The following is a 23968-nucleotide window of genomic DNA, read 5'->3' on the forward strand; positions in this document are numbered from 1 at the left end:
GTTTTCATTCCACCGCATCAACCCGTCCAGGAGAAATGCCTGGAAATGCCAGGCACTGGCGCTTTCTCCTGAGGAGATGAAGAGGAGATTAAGATGAGATAAAGGGTTACGTCAGTCACGCACACGCTGTTGAACGTGTAAGGACGCGGTGAGGAATTTACCTGGGATGAAGAGGTTGAGATGCAGGTGGAATGACTCGAGGGATGTGGAGCCCCGCGCGCATCTGTACACCGGCAGGCTGATTCCCCCCTTGTTCAGCCTGCCCGTCTGGGTGTACAGCTCCACATCCGGCGGGTCCTGGATGCAGGCGAGGTGGCGTTTCTGCTCCGCCCAGATGTTGTGGATGCGGTCGTCCAACAGGGGAATTCCCACGGTGTCCCGTCCCCACTCGCTGGTGTAAATGGACAGGAGGTCGTCGATCAGCCGCTCCGTCTCCACAGCTCCACGCGTGTGGCGACGGCAGTGGAGGGCCATCTCCCTGCGGCTGACGTGCCTCCAGACCCCAGCGTCGTCGCGGGGGACGGTCTTCCCCTGTGCCGCCAGCTGCTGCTTCTTGGCTGCGAGCAAGTGGGCTCTGTCTGCAGCATCCCACTCGAAGATGGCAGAGGACAGCTGCTGCAGGAAGGGCTTGTAGAGCTGGTGGCTCTCGGTGGTGACACCTGCTGCAATGCGCCGCATCAGGTGCCAAATGTCCAACCGGACCGCCAGCTTGTCCCACCCTGCGAACATAGCAGCCGTCTTGCCAACTCCATGCCGCGAGCAGCAGTCCCTGTTGACGTACAGCAGCAGCGGCGGCTCTACCCCAGCGTCCCGGTACCGCCTCACCAACCCGGCAGCCATGGGCTGAAGGCCGGCCCCCTCGGCCGCCGTGAGCACGGACATGAGGACCTGCCCGTGCTCGTTCCCGACGTTGGTAGCCCAGGCTGCGGTCCCACGGGCGGCACCGGCGAAGTTTACGGGTCACCTGTTGACGATACAGTAACACCTTAATGATAACGCCGGAGCAAAGCGTCAGCGATGCCCAAAATGTGTTGCCGTTCGCCTACCTTCTTGGTGGAATCCAACTTCAGGATCTTCCCGAAGATGGAGGTGACCCGGCTCTTCACGTCCTGGAGGCGGGCGAGGATGTCGTGGCCGTAGACGGTCAGCAGCCACTCCGGAAGTGGGACCGGGCGCATGAGCGGCGGCGGCTGAACCTGGGCCACGACACCCGCCTTCCTGAAGGGCCTCATGACGCTGAGGTAACGTATGGACTTCCGCATCCACGCCTCTGTGTGCAGCTCACAGATCTTATTGTAATGCTGCGTGGCGCTGTTCCCCCGAGAACGCTCACGCAGCAGCGCGATGACCCGCCAGTCGCAGGAGAGCCTGAAGAAGAGGTTTGTTACAGAACGGCCACACGCACACACGCATTAACATGAGTAGACTGCAACTTACTTGTACGTGAGCACAGCCGGGAACTGGGCCAGCTGTCCTGGCCCCAGCTGCCGCATCACCTCCTGCGACCATCCTGCTACCTTCCTCTGACATCGAGTGCACTCCAGGTACTCGGTGGCCATGAAGTACCAGGAGTCGATGTCCAAGACCCTCCGGATGGTCTTGTAGAGCCCAGCCTTGGTTAACGGTTTGTTACAACCAGGCTGGGTGCATGCCAGCCGGACACCCCACAGACGCTGGGGCATCCAGAGGAACAACCGGCACGCGAAGAAGGAGTCAGGACTGGCGGGCGGCTGAGTGTAATTCTGCCGGGGCTTGGGGGGGTCCCACCACAGGTCCAGGTCCCCGCTGAGGCGGGTCCTCCCCCTGCTGTCCACCCGAAACAGCACCCCGGCAACCCACTCCTGCTGTTCCCTCGTGAGAGCTGCGCGCCAGCTCTCAGGCAGTTGGGGCTGTGAAGAAACACAGGCACACCGTAAGAAAGGCTTAACGGGTGTAAGGCAGCTGATGTGAGAGTGCGTGTTGAGCGAGTGTTTCCTCCTCACCTCAGCCACAGCAGGAGTGGCAGTTGGCTGCTCCACGTGCTTCTCCTTCCTCTTCCTCTTCCGCGGCAGTGGTACCAGGGTGGCCTCCCCCGACGAAATGACCTCCACGGACACTCGTCGGGGCTCCTGGCTTCCCGCAGAGGCTGGAGAGACAGCTGCGGGTGGAGGTGGAGCAGCCATGGGTGGCGGTGTGGTGGCGGCGGGGAGCGCGGCAGCCGGAGAAGGTGGAGGAGGCGCCACCTCTGGGAGCGGGTTCAGGACCTGTATGTCGACTAAAAAAAAAAAATACAAAAACTCCAGTGATACCTGCAAATGAGCTCAATGGCTAAGGAAAGCATGCACGGAATAGAGTTACCATAGTTACTATGAGAGTTAATATAGTTACGTTATAAGTGATATTGGTGATTTTAGAGAATGGGCAACACACGATAAAAGAAAGGATGTACACCATCATCCGTGAATGGGAAGAATTAATCATGGCATGTTATGTAAAATCTATATTAGTGGCATCAAACACCAAACAGCGCAGTGACAGTGAGGATGTACGATCTACAATCTACAACCATGGAAGGCACGATATCAACTTTACCTCTAAAACCTACCTTTGTCCTTCAAGCACCAGCTTTGCGAGTTATTCAAAAACAAATAAAATGAAAGGAAAGTTAATTCACTCCATATCAAAATTGCAATGTCACATGGAATAGTGTTTGTTGTGTGTGACATTTACCCATCTCTATGTCACTGGCTGCCTCGACCAGTTCCTCGTCCGTCATCTCCGTGGTGGTGGACGGCAGTGGACGCGAGGGGCGCTGGTCTCGGACGGAGGACAACACTACGGATAAAGAAGACAGCACTGGTTATCTATTTATCACAAAAGCTGAGCATCTGGTATTTAAAGGACAGAAGTGGAGGCTACCTGGAGCTGCAGGCCGCGATGTCGAAGCAGGACCGACGATCTTGCGGACCTTGGCCTGCAGCTCACCTGGGGTCAGGGAATGCCACGCCAGGAGGGACTTGAACAAGGGAGCAGCTGGCTTTCGCTGCGGCAGCGGCGATGTGCTGCCGCTGCTGGTGGTGGCGGCGGCGGCAGTGCTGGTGGTGGTGGCGGCGGCAGTGCTGCTGGTGGTGGCGGCAGCAGCTGCGGTGGAGCTGCTGCTGGCTGGCTGCTCCTTGTCCCTCGCCAAGATGTAGTTTTTGGCGGCGTCCATGGTGGTCCCAGGCATAGGTGTGCTCCGTCTCAGCCAGTTGACATAGCTGTAGGGCAAACAGTGAATTAATAAACAAGCACAAGCAAAATCACACAGCCTTCAAGCGTCTTTTTACCTCTTCCTCTCTGGGTCGCTGGCTGCATACAGGCCCTGGAGCGTGTCCCTCCGGTACACGCCGAAGCCAACAAGGGCCTCGCCCTCGTGCCCGGGCTGAGAGGCGCGAGCCCGGGCCTCCACCTGCGCTTTGTGGAAATCCAGTAGCTCCTGGATTTCACTGTAAGCGCAGGCGTACTGGGCGAGCGCATCCTTGTTGGCCATGAGGGGGCTGATGGACACGCTCCTCTCCTGCTCCCGCTGGTGCTTGTCCACCAGCTGGATGACATAGCCCACGTCATTCTCCAGCAGCCAGTGGAAGGTTTGACCCTGGTACTGACCAAACTGGATGCTGTGACGGCTCAGCACCAGAGTGGGGTTCCCAGGGTCTCCACCCTCGGAGATGACGTGGGCCTGCGCCTCCTTCTCCACCTCCTCCGGCCTCTTGGCTCTGGCCACGCTCACGGGGTCCCTGCCGGCCATGGCAGCAGCTGCAGCCTCCATGAGCTGCTTGGCAGCAGCCGAGGGCCCCACGATGAGCTGCAGCGGCTGCTGTTGCTCCTGCTGCTGCTGCTTCTTTTTAGCGGGCAGCCGCCTGAAATTAGGATGCTCCATCTACAAAGATATAAAATGTATAAAATGACACACAAATGCAATATTAAGATATGCTGGACTGGAGGTTGAAGTACTTACTTTAATAGCAGCAGTTGTAGTAGAAGTAGTAGTAACAGCAGCTGTAGTGGTGGTAGTAGTAGTAGTAGTAGTAGTAGTAGTAAACAGCAGCAGCTGTACTTGTATTACTGGACCTGTAGGCAGAACACAGTGAGGCTCATTAAAAACTTTTTGTTTGTGTGTCTGCGTGTGTCTGCGTGTGTCTGCGTGTGTCTGCGTGTGTCTGCGTGTGTCTGCGTGTGTCTGCGTCTGTCTGCGTCTGTCTGCGTCTGTCTGTCTGCGCGTCTGTCCTGCGTCTGTCTGCGTCTGTCTGCGTCTGTCTGCGTCTGTCTGCGTGCGAGCGGCCCGGTCGCGGCCCGACTGCAGCGCCGCTAACCGCGTGATTAGCACACAGTTGATGGACATAACGTAGTGTCCATACAGATTCTCATAAATTAAGGAGCCCCAAGAAATACCAATAGCAAGAGCCAGTTTTGGTCGCGGCCCGACTGCAGCGCCGCTAACTGCGTGGTTAGCATAAAGTAGCACCACTCGCTAGCGCTGTTCTGAACGCGCTAAAACAGTTTATCGCCGTGCGATATTATAAGTTATGATGCGAAATAAATATTTGTGACTGTTGTACGTGTTACCCGATCGTTACAATTTACCTGGCCTCCGGTAAATCTCCCGATGCAAATGAGACAGCGGCAACTAAGGCTGTCGCGCTCATTTCATTGGTAGTCGTTCTTGATGTCGTCATGAACAACTCGCGGTCTCATTGGAAGCTGTTGATGACGACATCAAGAATGCCGTGCTACCATTGGTCGATATACAGAGACGATTCCCCTGCAGATAGCGCAAGGATGACACGCAAATTCGTGAAGCGTTCCTCATTTTGAAATTTCTAAGATTCAAGTTTTACATAGAGACAAAAGAAGCCAAGAGGAGTGGAAAAGCATCAGAAGCTCAAACTGGGTTAAATTTGCCTGGGAAGACCCTTTCCTTATTATTGACCCCAATGTGCATCAGTGTCAGCCACGACAAGGACCATCAGAACCGATTAGTGAAGTTAAGAAGGAGGAAGGAAAGGAGACATTATGTTTTCTTTCATATCTCCTTTTGCATAGGCCAGCAGTACGGAGTTAGGACACATCCAAGAGAGACAATCCACTGCTCAGATCAAACTCAAAGTTTCAAAATACTATAAAAGTTATACACTGCAGCAGATGATTCTTTAAAATCTCAAATAAACTAAACTTTACAGCTTATCAAACATAACTACTATATATATCACTATACATTATTGATCTGGTCAGGTTTTGTTTGTGCACTTTTGGGATTAAAACATTCAGCACAGAAGAAGTAGAAAACAAACTCCCCACTGTCCCCAGATCAGACCCCCAGAGCCTGAAACGACTGACAGAGCAGAGAGAAACAGAAAGGAGAGAGGAGCGAGATACAGTTCAGGTCATTAAAGCACAAATACAGTTCAGTCCACTACAAACACACACTACAGGGCAACAGAGCTTCTCCTCTGTACGACTCGACAACACAAACACTCTCAATGTGGACGTTATTTTATAAATGCTTTAGAAATGTGAGCAGCAGAGCATTACCCATGATGCTTTGCTGGCCCGTGTGCTGTTGCTAAGGCTACTTCCTGTTGGGGTTATCCGTGTGTTAAAAGTGTTTAAAAGTCACAGTTGCTTTCGGTTCTACATCAGAACAGACAATCCAAGAGTTCAGAGTGAAGAGTGTGGAGCGAGCAGCTTCAGAAACGACCCGAGAAACACAAACTTCACTTTATTCATTTTGTAAGAGCAGACAAAGACAGGAAGTCCCTCCCCCAACTCTGTCCCACTGGAAACAACCATCATGAATCCTGCCCCCATGTGCGAACTACAGCAACAACACTACATGTCTATTTACATACATGTATGTAATAAACATGTATGTAATATGGTCTAATGTATTAGTATAGTTAGAAATATTTTATAAGATCACATTAAAAACATGAACATTTGAACTGGTTTTCATTCACAACTCTTTATGGTGCCATCTGGTGGTAAAGGATTGTTATTGCACATGCAAAAACCCACCAACAGGAACTACATTTTTATTCTCATTTTCACACTGATGGGCCCATTTGAAGTCAGTCAGCCACAGTCCACTGTCAAACATCATCAAGTGTAAAAATAAGGGCTGTTTTAAATGTCCTTCACTACAGCTCATATAGTGGAGTTTGTTCTGAATTCCCGGTGGAGGACACCGGAAGTAAGGGATGCCGTCAGGCTGAAGGAGGAGGGATCAGATCCGTCCTGAGTACCTTAAGTCTCTGGATGTTGTGGGGCTGTCTTGGTTGACACGCCTCTTCAACATCGCGTGGCGGTCGGGGACAGTACCTCTGGACTGGCAAACCGGGGTGGTGGTCCCTCTGTTAAAGAAGGGGGACCGGAGGGTGTGTTCCAACTATAGGGGGATCACACTCCTCAGCCTTCCCGGTAAGGTCTATGCACAGAATCCGGCCGATAGTCGAACCTCGGATTCAGGAGGAGCAGTGTGGTTTTCGTCCTGGCTGTGGAACACTGGACCAGCTCTACACTCTCCATCGGTGCTCGAGGGTTCATGGGAGTTTGCCCAACCAGTCCACATGTGTTTTGTGGACTTGGAGAAGGCATTCGACCGTGTCCCTCGTGGTGTCCTGTGGGGGGTGCTCTGGGAGTATGGGGTTCGGGGCCCTTTGCTAAGGGCTGTCCGGTCCCTGTATGACCGGAGCAGGAGCTGTGTTCATTGCCGGCAGTAAGTCAGACCTGTTCCCGGTGCATGTTGGACTCCTCCAGGGCTGCCCTTTGTCACCGGTTCTGTTCATTGTGTTTATGGACAGAATTTCTAGGCACAGTGAGGGGCCGGAGGGGGTCCGGTTTGGGGACCACAGGATTTCATCTCTGCTGTTCGCAGATGATGTTGTCTTGTTGGCTCCATCGAACCAGGACCTGCAATGTGCACTGGGGCGGTTTGCAGCCGAGTGTGAAGAGGCTGGGATGAAGATCAGCTCTTCCAAGTCCAAGGCCATGGTTCTCGACCAGGAAAAAGGCGTCTTGCCCTCTCCGGGCGGGTGGAGAGTCCCTGCCTCAAGTGGAGGAGTTCAAGTATCTTGGGGTCTTGTTCTCGAGTGAGGGGAGGATGGAGCGTGAGATTGACAGGTGGATCTGTGCAGCGTCTGCAGTGATGCGGTCGCTGTATCGGACGTTGTGGTGAAGCAGGAGCTGAGTTGAAAGGTGAAGCTCTCGATTTACTGTCAGTCTTCGTTCCTACTCTCACCTCTGGTCATGAGCTCTGGGTAATGACCGAAAGGACAAGATCGTGGATACAGGCGCTCGAAATGAGTTTCCTTCGCAGGGTGTCTGGGCGCTCCCTTAAAGATAGGGTGAGGAGCTCAGTCACACGGGAGGAGCTCGGAGTAGAGCCGCTGCTCCTCCACGTCGAGAGGAGCCAGCTGAGGTGGTTCGGGCATCTGTTCTGATGTCTCCTGGGCGTCTCCCTCAGGAGGTGTTCATGTCCCACCGGGAGGAGGCTCCGGGGAAGACCCAGGAAACACTGGAGGGACTGTCTCTGGACTGGCCTGGGAAAACCTTAGGGTCCCACTGGAGGAGCTGGAGGAAGTGTCTGGGGTGAAGGAAGTCTAGGAGTCCCTGTTTAGACTGATGCCCCCTGCGACCCGACCCCGGATAAGTGAAAGAAAATGGATGGGGGCAGCACTGCCATAACTCTCCATGTTATTCTAATGGTGAAGTCGAGTAACATTGACCGATTTCACCCAAATTTTAACGACGGGTTCACACCCCGATTCTGAACAGATTAATGCAAGAAAATACAAAAATGGGTGCAATAGCGCCCCCTAGCCTTTTGCACAAACTTTGGCCAATTTCACTCAAATTTTAATAGTAGGTGCACACTCAGACCCCGAACAGAATGATGTAAGAAAATACAAAAATGGGTGCAATAGCGCCCCCTAGACAATTTTTAAGGAACAATACTATTTCATCTGTCATAGACATAGAAAACTTGCTAAGTACACCTGTGTTAAGTGAAAATAAAGCTAGAAAAGTAAAGTAAACAGATCTTTTGCCTACTTCAGCACACAGAAATGCTCAGAACACTCCAACGATCAGATCCGTCCTGAGTACCTTAACTCTCTGGATGTTGTGGGGCTGTCTTGGCTGACACGCCTCTTCAACATCGCGTGGCGGTCGGGGACAGTACCTCTGGACTGGCAAACCGGGGTGGTGGTCCCTCTGTTAAAGAAGGGGGACTGGAGGGTGTGTTCCAACTATAGGGGGATCACACTCCTCAGCCTTCTCGGTCTATTCCCGAGTACTGGAGAGGAGAATCCGGACGATAGTCGAACCTCGAATTCAGGAGGAGCAGTGTGGTTTTCGTCCTGGTCGTGGAACACTGGACCAGCTCTACACTCTCCATCGGGTGCTCGAGGGTTCATGGGAGTTTGCCCAACCAGTCCACATGTGTTTTATGGATCTGGGTGCAATAGCGCCCCCTAGACAATTTTTAAGGAACAATACTATTTCATCTGTCATAGACATAGAAAACTTGCTAAGTACACCTGTGTTAAGTGAAAATAAAGCTAGAAAAGTAAACTTTATATTTTACCTACTTCAGCTCACAGAAATGCTCAGAACACTCCAACGAGCAAGAATGAGTTAACTTGGAATCCTTTAATAGTCTGATATGTCCATTTTATAAACACAGAAACTAACCAACTATGTAAACAACTCATTTAATGTCACATACAGAAAAAAACCTAAGTGCACTGAGGCCTCGGTTATTAGTGGCCCTGAGGGTAACGGGTGGGGATCCCCTGATGTTTGGGGGCCGTAGGTGGCAGCGCTGCCTCTGGCTTCCTCTCACATGCTAAGTGAGCTCTACAGTTTCAGCTACTTCCCCGCGGGGGATGGTGCAGTCTGTGGCTAACGGCCATGTCTGCCCTTCCCCCGTCGTTCAGCACAGACAGAGAGTGACGCAGTGAGCAGAGGGCGTGCTCTGACGCTCTGACTGGAAGTGCTTTGCTTTACGACACAACCATAAGTGAGCTAGCATAGCGTGTTTAGCCCTTTATAAACGACTCGGAAACCGTTCGTTGTTGTGTTAGTTCGCTAACACATATACTAAAATTGGAACGATACAGAGAAGATTAGCATGGCCCCTGCGCAAGGATGACACGCAAATTCGTGAAGCGTTCCTCATTTTGAAATTTCTAAGATTCAAGTTTTACATAGAGACAAAAGAAGCCAAGAGGAGTGGAAAAGCATCAGAAGCTCAAACTGGGTTAAATTTGCCTGGGAAGACCCTTTCCTTATTATTGACCCCAACGTGTATCAGTGTCAGCCACGACAAGGACCATCAGAACCGATTAGTGAAGTTAAGAAGGAGGAAGGAAAGGAGACATTATGTTTTCTTTCATATCTCCTTTTGCATAGGCCAGCAGTACGGAGTTAGGACACATCCAAGAGAGACAATCCACTGCTCAGATCAAACTCAAACTTTCAAAATACTATAAAAGTTATACACTGCAGCAGATGATTCTTTAAAATCTCAAATAAACTAAACTTTACAGCTTATCAAACATAACTACTATATATATCACTATACATTACTTGATCTGGTCAGGTTTTGTTTGTGCACTTTTGGGATTAAAACATTCAGCACAGAAGGAAGTAGAAAACAAAACTCCCCACTGTCCCCAGATCAGACCCACAGAGCCTGAAACGACTGACAGAGCAGAGAGAGAAACAGAAAGGAGAGAGGAGCGAGATACAGTTCAGGTCATTAAAGCACAAATACAGTTCAGTCCACTACAAACAAACACTACAGGGCAACAGAGCTTCTCCTCTGTACGACTCGACAACACAAACACTCTCAATGTGGACGTTATTTTTATAAATGCTTTTAGAAATGTGAGCAGCAGAGCATTACCCATGATGCTTTGCTGGCCCGTGTGCTGTTGCTAAGGCTACTTCCTGTTGGGGTTATCCGTGTGTTAAAAGTGTTTAAAAGTCACAGTTGCTTTCGGTTCTACATCAGAACAGACAATCCAAGAGTTCAGAGTGAAGAGTGTGGAGCGAGCAGCTTCAGAAACGACCCGAGTAACACAAACTTCACTTTATTCATTCTGTAAGAGCAGACAAAGACAGGAAGTCCCTCCCCCAACTCTGTCCCACTGGAAACAACCATCATGAATCCTGCCCCCATGTGCGAACTACAGCAACAACACTACATGTCTATTTACATACATGTATGTAATAAACATGTATGTAATATGGTCTAATGTATTAGTATAGTTAGAGATATTTTATAAGATCACACTAAAAACATGAACATTTGAACTGGTTTTCATTCAGAACTCTTTATGGTGCCATCTGGTGGCAAAGGATTGTTATTACACATGCAAAAACCCACCAACAGGAACTACATTCTTATTCTCATTTTCACACTGATGGGCCCATTTGAAGTCAGTCAGCCACAGTCCACTGTCAAACATCATCAAGTGTAAAAATCAGGGCTGTTTTAAATGTCCTTCACTACAGCTCATATAGTGGAGTTTGTTCTGGACTCTCCCCCCCAAAAAAAGTGGTTTATCAACACTGAGGTAACACATTAGACGACTACAGTAGTGTGTCCTGACATGTCCTTAGATCCATTATAGACAAATATTGTGTCTAACAAAGAAAATGCAAAGAACGACCTCTGTGCGATCTTGACTACAACACTAGTAAACTCATTCAAGTTCAGCTAACAACACGGTACAATCAATGACATAGTCCCAATGTCCTCAAACAAGGACATGACATTTACTGATGCTCTTGTTTGCTCTGATCACTAAAATGTGTCAAATTTGAACACCATATGAGGACAGAGAAATGTGCATAAATACATTGGTTTCATTAATAAAGTTTGGATATAAACTTTACCTTGCTTGTAGCAGCTTTTTGTTGATATTCCCACCATTTTTCTTTCACTGAAATGAGTGTAATGTGATGTTGTGTATGACCAGAAAACGCTGCAGGCAGAGTCCTTCAGTGTGGCTAACAAGTCAAAGTTTTTAAAAAAATGGAGTATCATGGTGCTAAGAGGCAAAACTGTAATGTCCTCATATGAGGACGCAGCGTCTCAAGAGGTTCAACAACAATAAGTTCTAAAGCAGCAGTTTACACACTCACTACTGAACACAAACTCTGGAGCAGAGAGCAGCACTAGATCCTCTACTAACGTTCTATATTCAATATGTCGTCTAAAACGGGTCGGCAACCCGTGGCTCCGGAGCCGCATGCGGCTCTTCAGCCTCCTTGTAGTGGCTCCCGATGGCCATGACAAAAAAACACAAATCAATAAAGGTTATATCTTTATTTGTTATTTATCATCGTCACTATACGTTCATTTTATTTCACGATTACCTTGGAGTTTAATTTATAATTTGTCAGTAAAAATACATGTGACGTCAACAGCCTTCGACTTTAGTTGCTAGCTACCTGTTTATGGAAGACCCGAGTACCGTAACCATGAAAAGAGCCCAAAAAAATAAAAGTATCAGAAGAAAATAGTTTAATTCAGCGTGGACATCTGCGTTTGCCTTCACCTCCAACAACGCTGGATGACCTGTGTGTCTTATATGTAGTGAGAAACTGTCAAACAACAAAAAATCTAATGTCAAAAGACATTTTCAAAACAAGCACTTAGCATTCGCTGAAAAATACCCAACCGAAGATGAGCGAAAGAGCCATTTCGGAACTGCAACGACAAGCTGAAGAGAAAAATATCTTTCAGAAAATGGATCAGCTCTCCACAGTCAACTACAGCTGCTAGTTTTTTGGCAGCTCAGGAGACAGTAAAGAACGGGAAGCCGTTCACAGACGGAGAATACATAAAAGAAACGTTTATTAAAATATCAGAGCATCTATTCTCCGACTTTAAAAACAAACAGGAGATTGTCCAGAAAATTAAAGAAATGCCTCTCTCTGCCAAGACAGTTAAAGACAGGACCATAAAAATGGCAACAAACATCAGCAGTAAACAAATTGATGACATTAATTCAGCTCAAGCATTCTCAATTGCCTGTGATGAGTCAACTGATGTAAACGATGTTGCGCAGACAGCTCTATTATGCAGGTATGTCAACTCTGATGGGTTGCAGGAAGAGCTGATTGAACTCATACCACTAAAGGGCCAAATGCAGGGGCAGTACATCTGTGAGGCTGTTGTGAGTTGTCTAAAAGATAAAGGAATAAACACCACTCACCTAGTGTTAGTGTCTACTGACGGAGTGCCCAGTATGAGAGGAGCACAGAAGGGCTTTGTGAATTTATTTCAAAAGTCATTGGGCCGAGATCTGATGACGGTTCACTGCATTATCCACCAAGAAGCGCTTTGCACGCAAACCTTTCCGCCTGAATGTGTGGAAGTAATGAACCTCGTTATCAAGATAGTGAACAAAATAATTGCGAACGGGTTAAGCCACCGACAGTTTTGTTCATTATTAGAAGAAGTCGAAAACGCATACTCAAATCTCCTGCTGCACAACAGAGTCCGGTGGCTTTCCAGGGGAGAGGTGCTGAAACGCTTTGCTGCCTGTCTGGAGCACGTGAAAACCTTCTTGGGAAACAAAGGCCTCAACTATCCTGAACTGGAAGACCTAGATTGGCTGGAAAAGTTTTACTTTATGGTGGATATGACAAGTCACTTGAACATGCTGAATAAAAATCTCCAAGGAAAGGGAAGCACGGCCCTGCAGATGCTGGAGGAGGTTTTGTCATTTGAGCGCAAGATGAGAGTGTTCGCCAGAGATGTCCAGAAAAGCACACTCTCTCACTTCCCCTCCCTAAGAGAGTTCAAAGAAGCCAACAATCACATAAATTGTGATTATTTTCACCGAGCCATTATTGCAATGCAAGCAGCATTTGGAGAAAGATTCAGTGAATTCAGAAAGGAGAAACAGACTCTTTCTTTTCCTGTCAGACTGCTAGACAGCGACCCATCTCTGCTAAACACATCTGCATTCACAGGAGTAAGTAAGCCTGATCTAGAAATCGAACTGGCTGACAGAGCGGATAAAGATGTGTGGGTTAACAAGTTCAAATCCTTGTCAGCGAATCTTGAAGTCGACCGTCGGAGGGCTACGCTCGCTAAAGAGCACAAATGGAGTGGATATTGAAAAACTACCCCGACCCGACAAACTTATTTTGTAACATGGAGTGCCATTCCTGACACCTACATTAACATGAAAAGGTGTGCATTTAGAGTCCATCTTTGGCTCAACATACTTATGCGAGCAACTTTTCAAGTGTGAACTTTATTAAATCCAAATACCGCTCCCGTCGCACTAATGAGACTCTACATTCTCTTCATTTGGGGAAGGGGTCAGCACAGCCGGAGTGCAAAGGCCGAGCCTCGCCCTGGGTGAACCACCTTCATGATCATGGAGTCTCCTCTGCCAGGTAAGTATGAGAAGAACAGAGACAAACACACAGGGTCAAGCAGAGACATACTGTCCTCAGTCCAAACACGACCTACCTCCTTGTCCTACACACAACACACACACTACACATACACTACACTACACACGCTCATATGATGATGCCCACACAGAGGCCAGTTACGTCACCTGGATTGGCGTTACCGGGCCCCACCCTGGAGCCAGGCCTGGGGGGAAGCTCTACAGTCTTCCTGAACATGTGAGACAGACTCTTCTGTGACGCTGTTTAAATCCAGGCTCAAAACATTTCTGTTTAACTGTGCAAATAACTGAAAGGTTTTCATTCCGCACTCTTCTCTCCAATTTATGTCTTTCTTTTTTAATTTTAATCTTCATGATTATTTATGTTTTGATTTGTTTTTATTATGATTTTAATGTATTTATTATTCTGTAAAGCACTTTGAATTACTTTGTGTACGAATTGTGCTGTACAAATAAACTTGCCTTCATGTCCCACCGGGAGGAGGCTCCGGGGAAGACCCAGGAAACACTGGAGGGACGATGTCTCTGGACTGGCCTGGGAACACCTCAGGGTAGGGGTGGGCGATATATCGATATTTTAAATATATCGAGATAGTTTTTAAACTCGATATGAATCTGACATATCGTATATATCGATATAATGCTTAGATTCAATTTTGATTTTGCCGCTTCGCTTGTTTATCTTCTCTCTCGTCGCCTCCGCGCGCCTCCGCCTCCCTGAGTTTGTTCGCTCGTGTCTCCTTCACTCGTCACTACCGCCGTGAACGCCGAAAGTTGGTGCCAGTGAAAAGCTTCAAGCACCACGAACCTTTTCCACCATTTCCAGACAAAACCACCAGCAGCACATCCTCATATTCCACCAAGTCGCGTCCTTTCGCCCGAAAGAAGCTGAACGAGTTGAGCTGCATGAGAAGTGCTGTTTATGCAAATGAGCCATGCGCTTAAGTTTCGTTTCTGTAAAATGTAAACACACGTGCGCAAAACTGCATTAAACACATTATTATCGCAAACGGGCTGATGTGCCTCTAGAGTCGTTATGTTTTATATATTGTAAAGTTTAGCAATGTAAAGTTTATTTATGCAGAATATTTTAATTAATAATCTGCTGCAGTGTCACTTGTACAATAGTGTTTGGAAACGATCAGTTTGATCTGCAGTGGATTGTGGGATTAAACCTCAGAGCTCCTTACTGCTGGATAATAACATGGATCTATTGAAATAAGGAACATCCTGAGCTTCTTCTGCTAAATGAGCTCATGGTTCTGGTTTGGATAACAGAGTTAATGCAAAGATGAGCTTGTGTTGAGTTGTTTTATTTATGAATGAAAAGAAGGAAATATGTATTATTTCTTTTATTTTACAGTTAAATTATTATTTTTTGTAATCTTAAATGTTCCTATATGAACTGCCTACCTCTTACACTTCAATAAAAATAAAAAAAAGACCTTGTGGAATTTGGCAGATTTGTTTTTGCAGTTTTCAGTTTTAGGGGGTTATTTTTTCTTGAACATATATCGAGATATATATCGTATATCGAGATATAGCAAAATATATCGAGATATATTTTTTGATCCATATCGCCCAGCCCTACCTCAGGGTCCCACTGGAGGAGCTGGAGGAAGTGTCTGGGGTGAAGGAAGTCTAGGAGTCCCTGTTTAGACTGATGCCCCCTGCGACCCGACCCCGGATAAGTGAAAGAAAATGGATGGATGGGGGCAGCACTGCCATAACTCTCCATGTTATTCTAATGGTGAAGTCGAGTAACATTGACCGATTTCACCCAAATTTTAACGACGGGTTCACACCCCGATTCTGAACAGATTAATGCAAGAAAATACAAAAATGGGTGCAATAGCGCCCCCTAGCATTTTGCACAAACTTTGGCCGATTTCACTCAAATTTTAATGAATGGTTCACACCCCGATCCTGAACAGAATGATGTAAGAAAATACAAAAATGGGTGCAATAGCGCCCCCTAGACAATTTTTAAGGAACAATACTATTTCATCTGTCATAGACATAGAAAACTTGCTAAGTACACCTGTGTTAAGTGAAAATAAAGCTAGAAAAGTAAACAGATGTTTTGCCTACTTCAGCTCACAGAAATGCTCAGAACACTCCAACGAGCAAGAATGAGTTAACTTGGAATCCTTTAATAGTCTGATATGTCCATTTTATAAACACAGAAACTAACCAACTATGTAAACAACTCATTTAATGTCACATACAGAAAAAAACCTAAGTGCACTGAGGCCTCGGTTATTAGTGGCCCTGAGGGTAACTGGTTGGGGATCCCCTGATGTTTGGGGGCCGTAGGTGGCAGCGCTGCCTCTGGCTTCCTCTCACATGCTAAGTGAGCTCTACAGTTTCAGCTACTTCCCCGCGGGGGATGGTGCAGTCCGTGGCTAACGGCCATGTCTGCCCTTCCCCCGTCGTTCAGCACAGACAGAGAGTGACGCAGTGAGCAGAGGGCGTGCTCTGACGCTCTGACTGGAAGTGCTTTGCTTTACGACACAACCATAAGTGAGCTAGCATAGCGTGTTTAGCCCTTTATAAACGACTCGGAAACCGTTCGTTGTTGTGTTAGTTCGCTAACACATATACTAAAATTGGAACGATACAGAGAAGATTAGCATGGCCCCTGCGCAAGGATGACACGCAAATTCGTGAAGCGTTCCTCATTTTGAAATTTCTAAGATTCAAGTTTTACATAGAGACAAAAGAAGCCAAGAGGAGTGGAAAAGCATCAGAAGCTCAAACTGGGTTAAATTTGCCTGGGAAGACCCTTTCCTTATTATTGACCCCAACGTGTATCAGTGTCAGCCACGACAAGGACCATCAGAAACCGATTAGTGAAGTTAAGAAGGAGGAAGGAAAGGGAGACATTATGTTTCTCTTCATATCTCCTTTTGCATAGGCCAGCAGTACGGAGTTAGGACACATCCAAGAGAGACAATCCACTGCTCAGATCAAACTCAAACTTTCAAAATACTATAAAAGTTATACACTGCAGCAGATGATTCTTTAAAATCTCAAATAAACTAAACTTTACAGCTTATCAAACATAACTACTATATATATATCACTATACATTATTGATCTGGTCAGGTTTTGTTTGTGCACTTTTGGGATTAAAACATTCAGCACAGAGGAAGTAGAAAACAAACTCCCCACTGTCCCCAGATCAGACCCACAGAGCCTGAAACGACTGACAGAGCAGAGAGAGAAACAGAAAGGAGAGAGGAGCGAGATACAGTTCAGGTCATTAAAGCACAAATACAGTTCAGTCCACTACAAACAAACACTACAGGGCAACAGAGCTTCTCTGTACGACTCGACAACACAAACACTCTCAATGTGGACGTTATTTTATAAATGCTTTAGAAATGTGAGCAGCAGAGCATTACCCATGATGCTTTGCTGGCCCGTGTGCTGTTGCTAAGGCTACTTCCTGTTGGGGTTATCCGTGTGTTAAAAGTGTTTAAAAGTCACAGTTGCTTTCGGTTCTACATCAGAACAGACAATCCAAGAGTTCAGAGTGAAGAGTGTGGAGCGAGCAGCTTCAGAAACGACCCGAGTAACACAAACTTCATTTTATTCATTTCTGTAAGAGCAGACAAAGACAGGAAGTCCCTCCCCCAAGTCTGTCCCACTGGAAACAACCATCATGAATCCTGCCCCCATGTGCGAACTACAGCAACAACACTACATGTCTATTTACATACATGTATGTAATAAACATGTATGTAATATGGTCTAATGTATTAGTATAGTTAGAGATATTTTATAAGATCACACTAAAAACATGAACATTTGAACTGGTTTTCATTCAGAACTCTTTATGGTGCCATCTGGTGGCAAAGGATTGTTATTACACATGCAAAAACCCACCAACAGGAACTACATTCTTATTCTCATTTTCACACTGATGGGCCCATTTGAAGTCAGTCAGCCACAGTCCACTGTCAAACATCATCAAGTGTAAAAATAAGGGCTGTTTTAAATGTCCTTCACTACAGCTCATATAGTGGAGTTTGTTCTGGACTCTCCCCCCCAAAAAAACCAAAAGTGGTTTATCAACACTGAGGTAACAACATGTTCAACACATTAGACGACTACAGTAGTGTGTCCTGACATGTCCTTAGATCCATTATAGACAAATATTGTGTCCAACAAAGAAAATGCAAAGAACGACCTCTGTGCGATCTTGACTACAACACTAGTAAACTCATTCAAGTTCAGCTAACAACACGGTACAATCAAATGACATAGTCCCAATGTCCTCAAACAAGGACATGACATTTACTGATGCTCTTTGTTGCTCTGATCACTAAAATGTGTCAAATTTGAACACCATATGAGGACAGAGAAATGTGCATAAATACATTGGTTTCATTAATAAAGTTTGGATATAAACTTTACCTTGCTTGTAGCAGCTTTTTGTTGATATTCTCACCATTTTTCTTTCACTGAAATGAGTGTAATGTGATGTTGTGTATGACCAGAAAACGCTGCAGGCAGAGTCCTTCAGTGTGGCTAACAAGTCAAAAGTTTTTAAAAAAAATGGAGTATCATGGTGCTAAGAGGCAAAACTGTAATGTCCTCATATGAGGACGCAGCGTCTCAAGAGGTTCAACAACAATAAGTTCTAAAGCAGCAGTTTACACACTCACTACTGAACACAAACTCTGGAGCAGAGAGCAGCACTAGATCCTCTACTAACGTTCTATATTCAATATATTGTCTAAAACAGGGGTCGGCAACCCGTGGCTCCGGAGCCAGGCTAAAAGGCTAAATCGTGGCTGTGATACTAAAGTGTTTGTTAAACCACTTCTTGTGCAAAGGTCATATGAAACACGTTTTAATCCTCAAAACAGTAAAAATGTCAAATGTGTTGCATAAATGAGTTTCCTTTCACTCCACAAGCAACAAAACTGTAGCTGTAACAAAATAATTTAGTAAATCACACGTAAAATACTCTTGGTGAAATATCGATACAGTAGCCCACGATATCGATACTGTATCATCACATTAAACAATACAATATATCGATATTCCAATATTCTTGCACACCCCTATACACACTACACACACACTACAGGGCAACAGAGCTTCTCCTCTGTACGACTCGATAACACAAACACTCTCCGTGTGGATGTTTTAGAAATGATTTAGAAATGTGAGCAGCAGAGCATTACCCATGATGCTTTGCTGGCCCGTGTGCTGTTGCTAAGGCTACTTCCTGTTGGGGTTATCCGTGTGTTAAAAGTGTTTAAAAGTCACAGTTGCTTTCGGTTCTACATCAGAACAGACAATCCAAGAGTTCAGAGTGAAGAGTGTGGAGCGAGCAGCTTCAGAAACGACCCGATAAACACAAACTTCATTTTATTCATTCTGTACAGACAAAGACAGGACGTCCCTCCCCCAACTCTGTCCCACTAGAAACACACACAGAAAGAAGACACTTGGCACTTAACTGATAAAAGAAGAGTGTAGAAAAAACACTGCATGCTTTAAATAGTTTAAATATTTTAAAAAAAATGCATATTATTTTATACTAACTTGCATGCCTCAAAAGACCTAAATAATCATATTATTGATCTGTTTTACTTTGGCGCCCTCTGGTGGGTGAACAAATACACTGAACAAATACTGGTGCACGAGGCAACTTTCCAGGAGTTCACCACTTTTTTTTCCTACATGAAGAGATCAGACATTAAACTCACACCTCGCATTTATTCAATTATGGGTGATTCAGTTTTAGTCATTTTTGTGTCTGTCCTTTGAAAATACCAAATGTTGTGCACAGGCGTGGGCGATATCTTGATATTTTAAATATATCGATATATTTTTTAAACTCTATATGAATTCTGACATATCGTATATATCAGGGGTGCTCAATACATCGATCGTGATCTACCAGTCGATCGCCAAGGTGGTGTGTGTAGATTGTCGTGTCTCGTCTCGGACTCGGTCTTGTCTCTCACTCGAGGTCTTGACACTCAACAAGTGCGATCATATTTCGTTACGGTCGCTGCTGTTGGTAATAAACTTGTAGCGGGTGCAGGAGCGTGTGGGGCGTCTCAGTGCAGCCTGTGCGCTCATTTGAAACCCGCGGAGACTCTACGGCGCATCACAAACACACACGCTCCCTATGCACGGCTCGTCTGCGACAGCGTGTGCCCTCGTGTACCAGCGTGCATCACAGGGCAGGTTCAACTTCCTAAACATCCTACCTGTCCATCTGCCTCACGTCAGCACGCCGCCCCTCGCCTTTTCACGCTCTCGCTCCTTCCTGCGTACAGCCAACACAAGCCCCTCCCACAGTGCGGCTGATTAGAAGAAACAAGACCAAACGTGAAGCAAAAACCAGTCTAAATTTGTGTTCCAGTGTTGGCACAAAGCAGGTCTACAGCATAGAGCGGATCTACAGAACAGACCTACTGCCACATTTGGCTGAAGTTTGTCTAACAAAAGTGACAAATGCATCTGTGTTTGTCACGATGTGCGTTTGGTTTGGTAAACGTGCAGAGGCTGGTAAATATCACTGCAAAACCAGAAAAGAATGTAACTCCAGTTTGGAACTTTAAAAAACAGGTTTAAAAATCTTCCTTCACTTTTTTCACAGTTTAGTGTAAAGTGCCAGAGGAAGTTCTCTTAAAGAAGAGGTTCTCAAACTGTGGGGGAGGTCCAAAAAAGGGGCACAGAGTGTTTCAGTGCAGTTTGGTTGGCTTTGTATTAGGAAGATCATTTTGACTTGGTCATTTTGTAAGTGGCTCGCATGCTGAAATAGTGTGAACACCCCTGGTATATATCGATATAATGTTTATATTCAATTCTGTATTAAACACATGATTATCTCAAACAGCTGATGTGGATCTAGAGTCGTTATGCTTTATATATTGTAAAGTTTAGTCATGTAAATTCTATTTATGCAGAAGATTTTAATGAATAATCTGCTGCAGTGTCACTTGTACAATGGTGTTTGGAAACGTTGGGTTTGATCTGCAGTGGATTGTGGGATTAAACCTCAGAGCTTCTTACTGCTGATGAGGAACATGGATCTGTTAAAATAAGGAACATCCTGAGCTTCTGCTGAAGGAGCTCATGGTTCTGGTTATGGTTTGGATGAACAGAGTTAATGCAAAGATGAGCTTGTGTTGAGTTGTTTTATTTATGAATGAAAAGAAGGAAATATGCATTATTTCTTTTATTTTACAGTTAAATTATTATGTAATTAGGGTTTTTGTAATCTTAAATATTCCTATATGAACTGCCGACCTCTTAGACTTTAATTTAAAAAAAAAATTTTTAAAAAAAAACACAGACCTTGTGGAATTTGGCAGATTTGTTTTTGCAGTTTTCAGTTTTAGGGGGTTATTTTTTCCTGTACAGATAGAGATATATATCGTATATCGAGATACAGCAAAATATATCGAGATATATTTTTTGATCCATATCGCCCAGCCCTAGTTGTGCATTATTTCATGTTTTGTCCTTCAAACTAGGGACGGGCATTCGATGAAATTTTTTTAATCGATCGTCGAGAGAATTAACGATCGATTATCGATTAATCATTAACGTTTTTATATTAAAATGATCATCATTATTATTACTATCTGCACTAATCTGCATAAATAAATTCAACTTTACGACAAATAAACCGTAACGACTCTAGAGCCACATCAGCCCATTTATTATAATGTGTTTAATTCAGTTTTGCGCAACTTTCACAGAAACAAAACTTAAAACCACATCACTAATTTACATAAACTAAGTGAAGATAAAACTCCAGCTCTTGTGTCGCTGATGTGGTTCAACTTGTGTTGGATTAAAAGACATGACTCAGGTGAATACAGGTCAGTGTGACCAGATTTGTGTTTGTCAAAACCAGGACAGCGTACGGGGGGAGGGGGGCGGGGCCTCGTCATCCACATTGAGCGACTCTCACCTGGAAAAACTTTTTCCCACTGGACACAGAAACATATGTGCTGCTTTATCCACTGTGCACATGGACTCACACTTGTCCCAACGCAACGGAAAGTGTGGAATTTCTTCTACAAATCCTGGTTAAATCCACATTTGTGCTTCGGTTCGTTACAGACTGACCCACTGTTTGTGTCTCGCTCCTTCTGATGCAGAGACACATGTACACACCTGTTTGGTCACGACACACAAACATACATTCGGTTTGACGATTAAAATGAACGTAATCAATGAAATTCTTAATGATCAATTATCGATTAAACGACTAATCATGCCCATCCCTAGTTTGGACTTATGAGAAACTTACATTTAACAGTGTCAACAATTACATAACTTACCTACAACTTACAGCCCGCGTATGAAGGACGTAGAAACATACGCTGACATACGTCGAGAAATTTTCAGCATGCTCAAAATTTTTTCGACGACCTTGCCGTATGACGCGGTATGCCAGTGCTTCGGCGTGCTTCGGCGTGCTTCGGCGTGCTTCGGCGTGCTTCGGCGTGCTTCGGCGTGCTTCGGCGTGCTTCGGCGTGCTTCGGCGTGCTTCGGCGTGCTTCGGCTTCGGCGGGCTTCGGCGGGCTTCGGCGGGCTTCGGCGGGCTTCGGCGGGCTTCGGCGGGCTTCTAACTTATACAATACTTACCTAGAATTTATCCGACGTACGCCAGTGTATTTGTCAAATTGTTCACACGTCGGCGTACGTTTTCTAAGTCGTCATGATGTAACAGCGGTTTTAGCATGAACAAGCCCGTGTTAGCTTCTAGCATGAACTAGCCCGTGTTAGCTTCTAGCATGAACTAGCCCGTGTTAGCTTCTAGCATGAACTAGCCCGTGTTAGCTTCGCGTTTCACGACAAGAAATCTTAAATCACACCAAACCCGAACTTTCCGTGTCACATTTCAACAACTGCGGACAAACTCACCTCAAGTTGAAAGCCTTTTTCGGTCTGGTGTTCACAGGAGCACGCGGCGTGGTCATGCGAGTCCCGGGCGAATCACCTCCTCGTTGTTTTTTTATTTTTTATTTTTATTTTTTTTGTTGGTCTTGTTGGAATTCCCTCGGTTCCTACAACGTAATAAGCACATGTCATTATTGTGTCGTCGTGTTATTCGTTTAAAATCGTGGAATAAAGTGTTTTTTTTACATACGTTGGTAGATCTGCGCTCACGTGCGCTGCGTCGTGACCAGCGGAGACTGAACGTGACCTCAGAAGCGGAAGTGTCTCAGCCAATGTCCTCCGACGGGCGTGTCATTTATAAAATAAACGCGTAGAAAGTAAATATAATTTATATTTATATTTTTAAAATTGTACTGGTAAATAAGACATTTTAAGGGTACATGCTACCAGATTTTTTTTTTATTATTATTTTAATACTTCTTGCTAATGTGCTCGGTGAACAGTGTTGGGAAGGTCACTTTTAAAATGTAATCCCCTACAGATTACAGATTACATACACCAAAATGTAGTTTGTAACATAATCCATTAAATTACTTTAGGTGAGTAATGTAATCTGAATACTTTGGATTACTTGATTTGCTGCAGAGAAGCAAAGACGAGGAAATCTTGACTTAAGATGTTTTGTCTGTTAAAAGAAAATAAAAAGCCCAAACTTTACTGAACCAAATTAAAAATATTATTGATAGAAGACAAAGAAACACGTCCACACAGCAGGATTTAGTCCTGTTAAATCCTGTTTTAGTCCTGGTTTAGACCTGGTTTAGATCTAGTTTAGACCTGATTTAGTTTCCAGCAATGAGTGGAATTACCAGAAAAAAAAGTGGGGGGGATACAGCCCAAAATGTGAAAACAGGAAAATACCTCCATGTAATCCATTTATTTGAACAAAGTAACTGTAATCCAATTACCACTCACTGAAACAGTAACTGTAACCGAAAACAGTTACTCATAATTTGTACTCTGATTACTCTGGTACATGTAATCTGTTACTCCCCAACACTGCACATATGTGAGTATTAAATACCTGTCTACCTGTTTAGTTTAAGATACTTTTTGCATCTTAACTGTATCTTGTTTCACTGCATTTAAGAGTAGAGTCTGTACTCTATTACTTTTTTAACTGGACTGAAAATGTATTTTTCTTATAGTTTTAAACCCACTGAAATGACTGAGGTCTCACTCTTTCTCTTTAAGGACACTTAAGCTTATATAATGTGTATATAAACACTGTGAGCTTTAAACTGTTGAAATATTAAGAAAAAAACTGCACATTGCATTAAAATAAACGTGAACGTCTTGATGATTGACTCGTTTTACTCTGGCGCCCTCTGGTGGGTGAACAAATACTCTGAACAAATACTCTGAACAAATACTCTGAACAAATACTCTGAACAAATACTCTGAACAAATACACTGAACAAATACTCTGAACAAATACTCTGAACAAATACTCTGAACAAATGAACAAATACACTGAACAAATACTCTGAACAAATACTCTGAACAAATACACTGAACAAATACTCTGAACAAATACTCTGAACAAATACACTGAACAAATA

General features: G+C 45.2%; 2 protein-coding genes, 2 non-coding genes and 1 pseudogene across 4 annotated transcripts; 3 read left to right on the plus strand and 2 right to left on the minus strand.

Moving 5' to 3' along the window:
* Positions 1-4: 4 nt before the first annotated feature.
* LOC129407732 (uncharacterized) lies at positions 5-22476 on the minus strand. Its single transcript, XM_055149736.1, has 10 exons — positions 22371-22476; positions 3977-4089; positions 3306-3898; positions 2899-3236; positions 2710-2814; positions 1983-2254; positions 1438-1889; positions 1047-1368; positions 162-964; positions 5-68 (listed from the first exon to the last, which is right to left on the minus strand). The coding sequence occupies exons 3-10, from the start codon at positions 3896-3898 to the stop codon at positions 5-7; spliced, it is 2949 nt and encodes a 982-aa protein (XP_055005711.1). The 5' UTR covers positions 3977-4089; positions 22371-22476.
* Positions 9095-9200, plus strand: LOC129407764 (U6 spliceosomal RNA). Its single transcript, XR_008631696.1, has one exon. It is a non-coding gene; the product is annotated as a U6 spliceosomal RNA (small nuclear RNA).
* LOC110173892 (general transcription factor II-I repeat domain-containing protein 2A-like) lies at positions 11997-13157 on the plus strand. The gene has a single exon (XM_020939901.2). It carries the CDS (start codon positions 11997-11999, stop codon positions 13155-13157), a length of 1161 nt encoding a protein of 386 aa, XP_020795560.2.
* Positions 13331-13448, minus strand: LOC129407763 (U1 spliceosomal RNA; annotated as a pseudogene).
* LOC129407765 (U6 spliceosomal RNA) lies at positions 16041-16146 on the plus strand. The gene has a single exon (XR_008631697.1). It is a non-coding gene; the product is annotated as a U6 spliceosomal RNA (small nuclear RNA).
* Positions 22477-23968: the final 1492 nt, after the last annotated feature.

This window comes from Boleophthalmus pectinirostris, unplaced genomic scaffold (genome assembly GCF_026225935.1).
Source record: "Boleophthalmus pectinirostris isolate CB_2022bp ecotype Guang Dong unplaced genomic scaffold, ASM2622593v1 HiC_scaffold_13, whole genome shotgun sequence".
NCBI lineage: Eukaryota > Metazoa > Chordata > Actinopteri > Gobiiformes > Gobiidae > Boleophthalmus > Boleophthalmus pectinirostris.

Excerpts from the sequence above, each read along its gene's own strand:
- LOC129407732 (XM_055149736.1), bottom strand. The coding sequence starts at position 3,898 with ATGGAGCATCCTAATTTCAGGCGGCTGCCCGCTAAAAAGAAGCAGCAG. Across the intron at positions 3,237-3,305 it reads AGCGACCCAGAGAGGAAGAG|CTATGTCAACTGGCTGAGAC; the intron begins GTAAAAAGACGC and ends TTTGCCCTACAG. Across the intron at positions 965-1,046 it reads AGTTGGATTCCACCAAGAAG|GTGACCCGTAAACTTCGCCG; the intron begins GTAGGCGAACGG and ends TATCGTCAACAG.
- LOC110173892 (XM_020939901.2), top strand. The coding sequence starts at position 11,997 with ATGGCAACAAACATCAGCAGTAAACAAATTGATGACATTAATTCAGCT.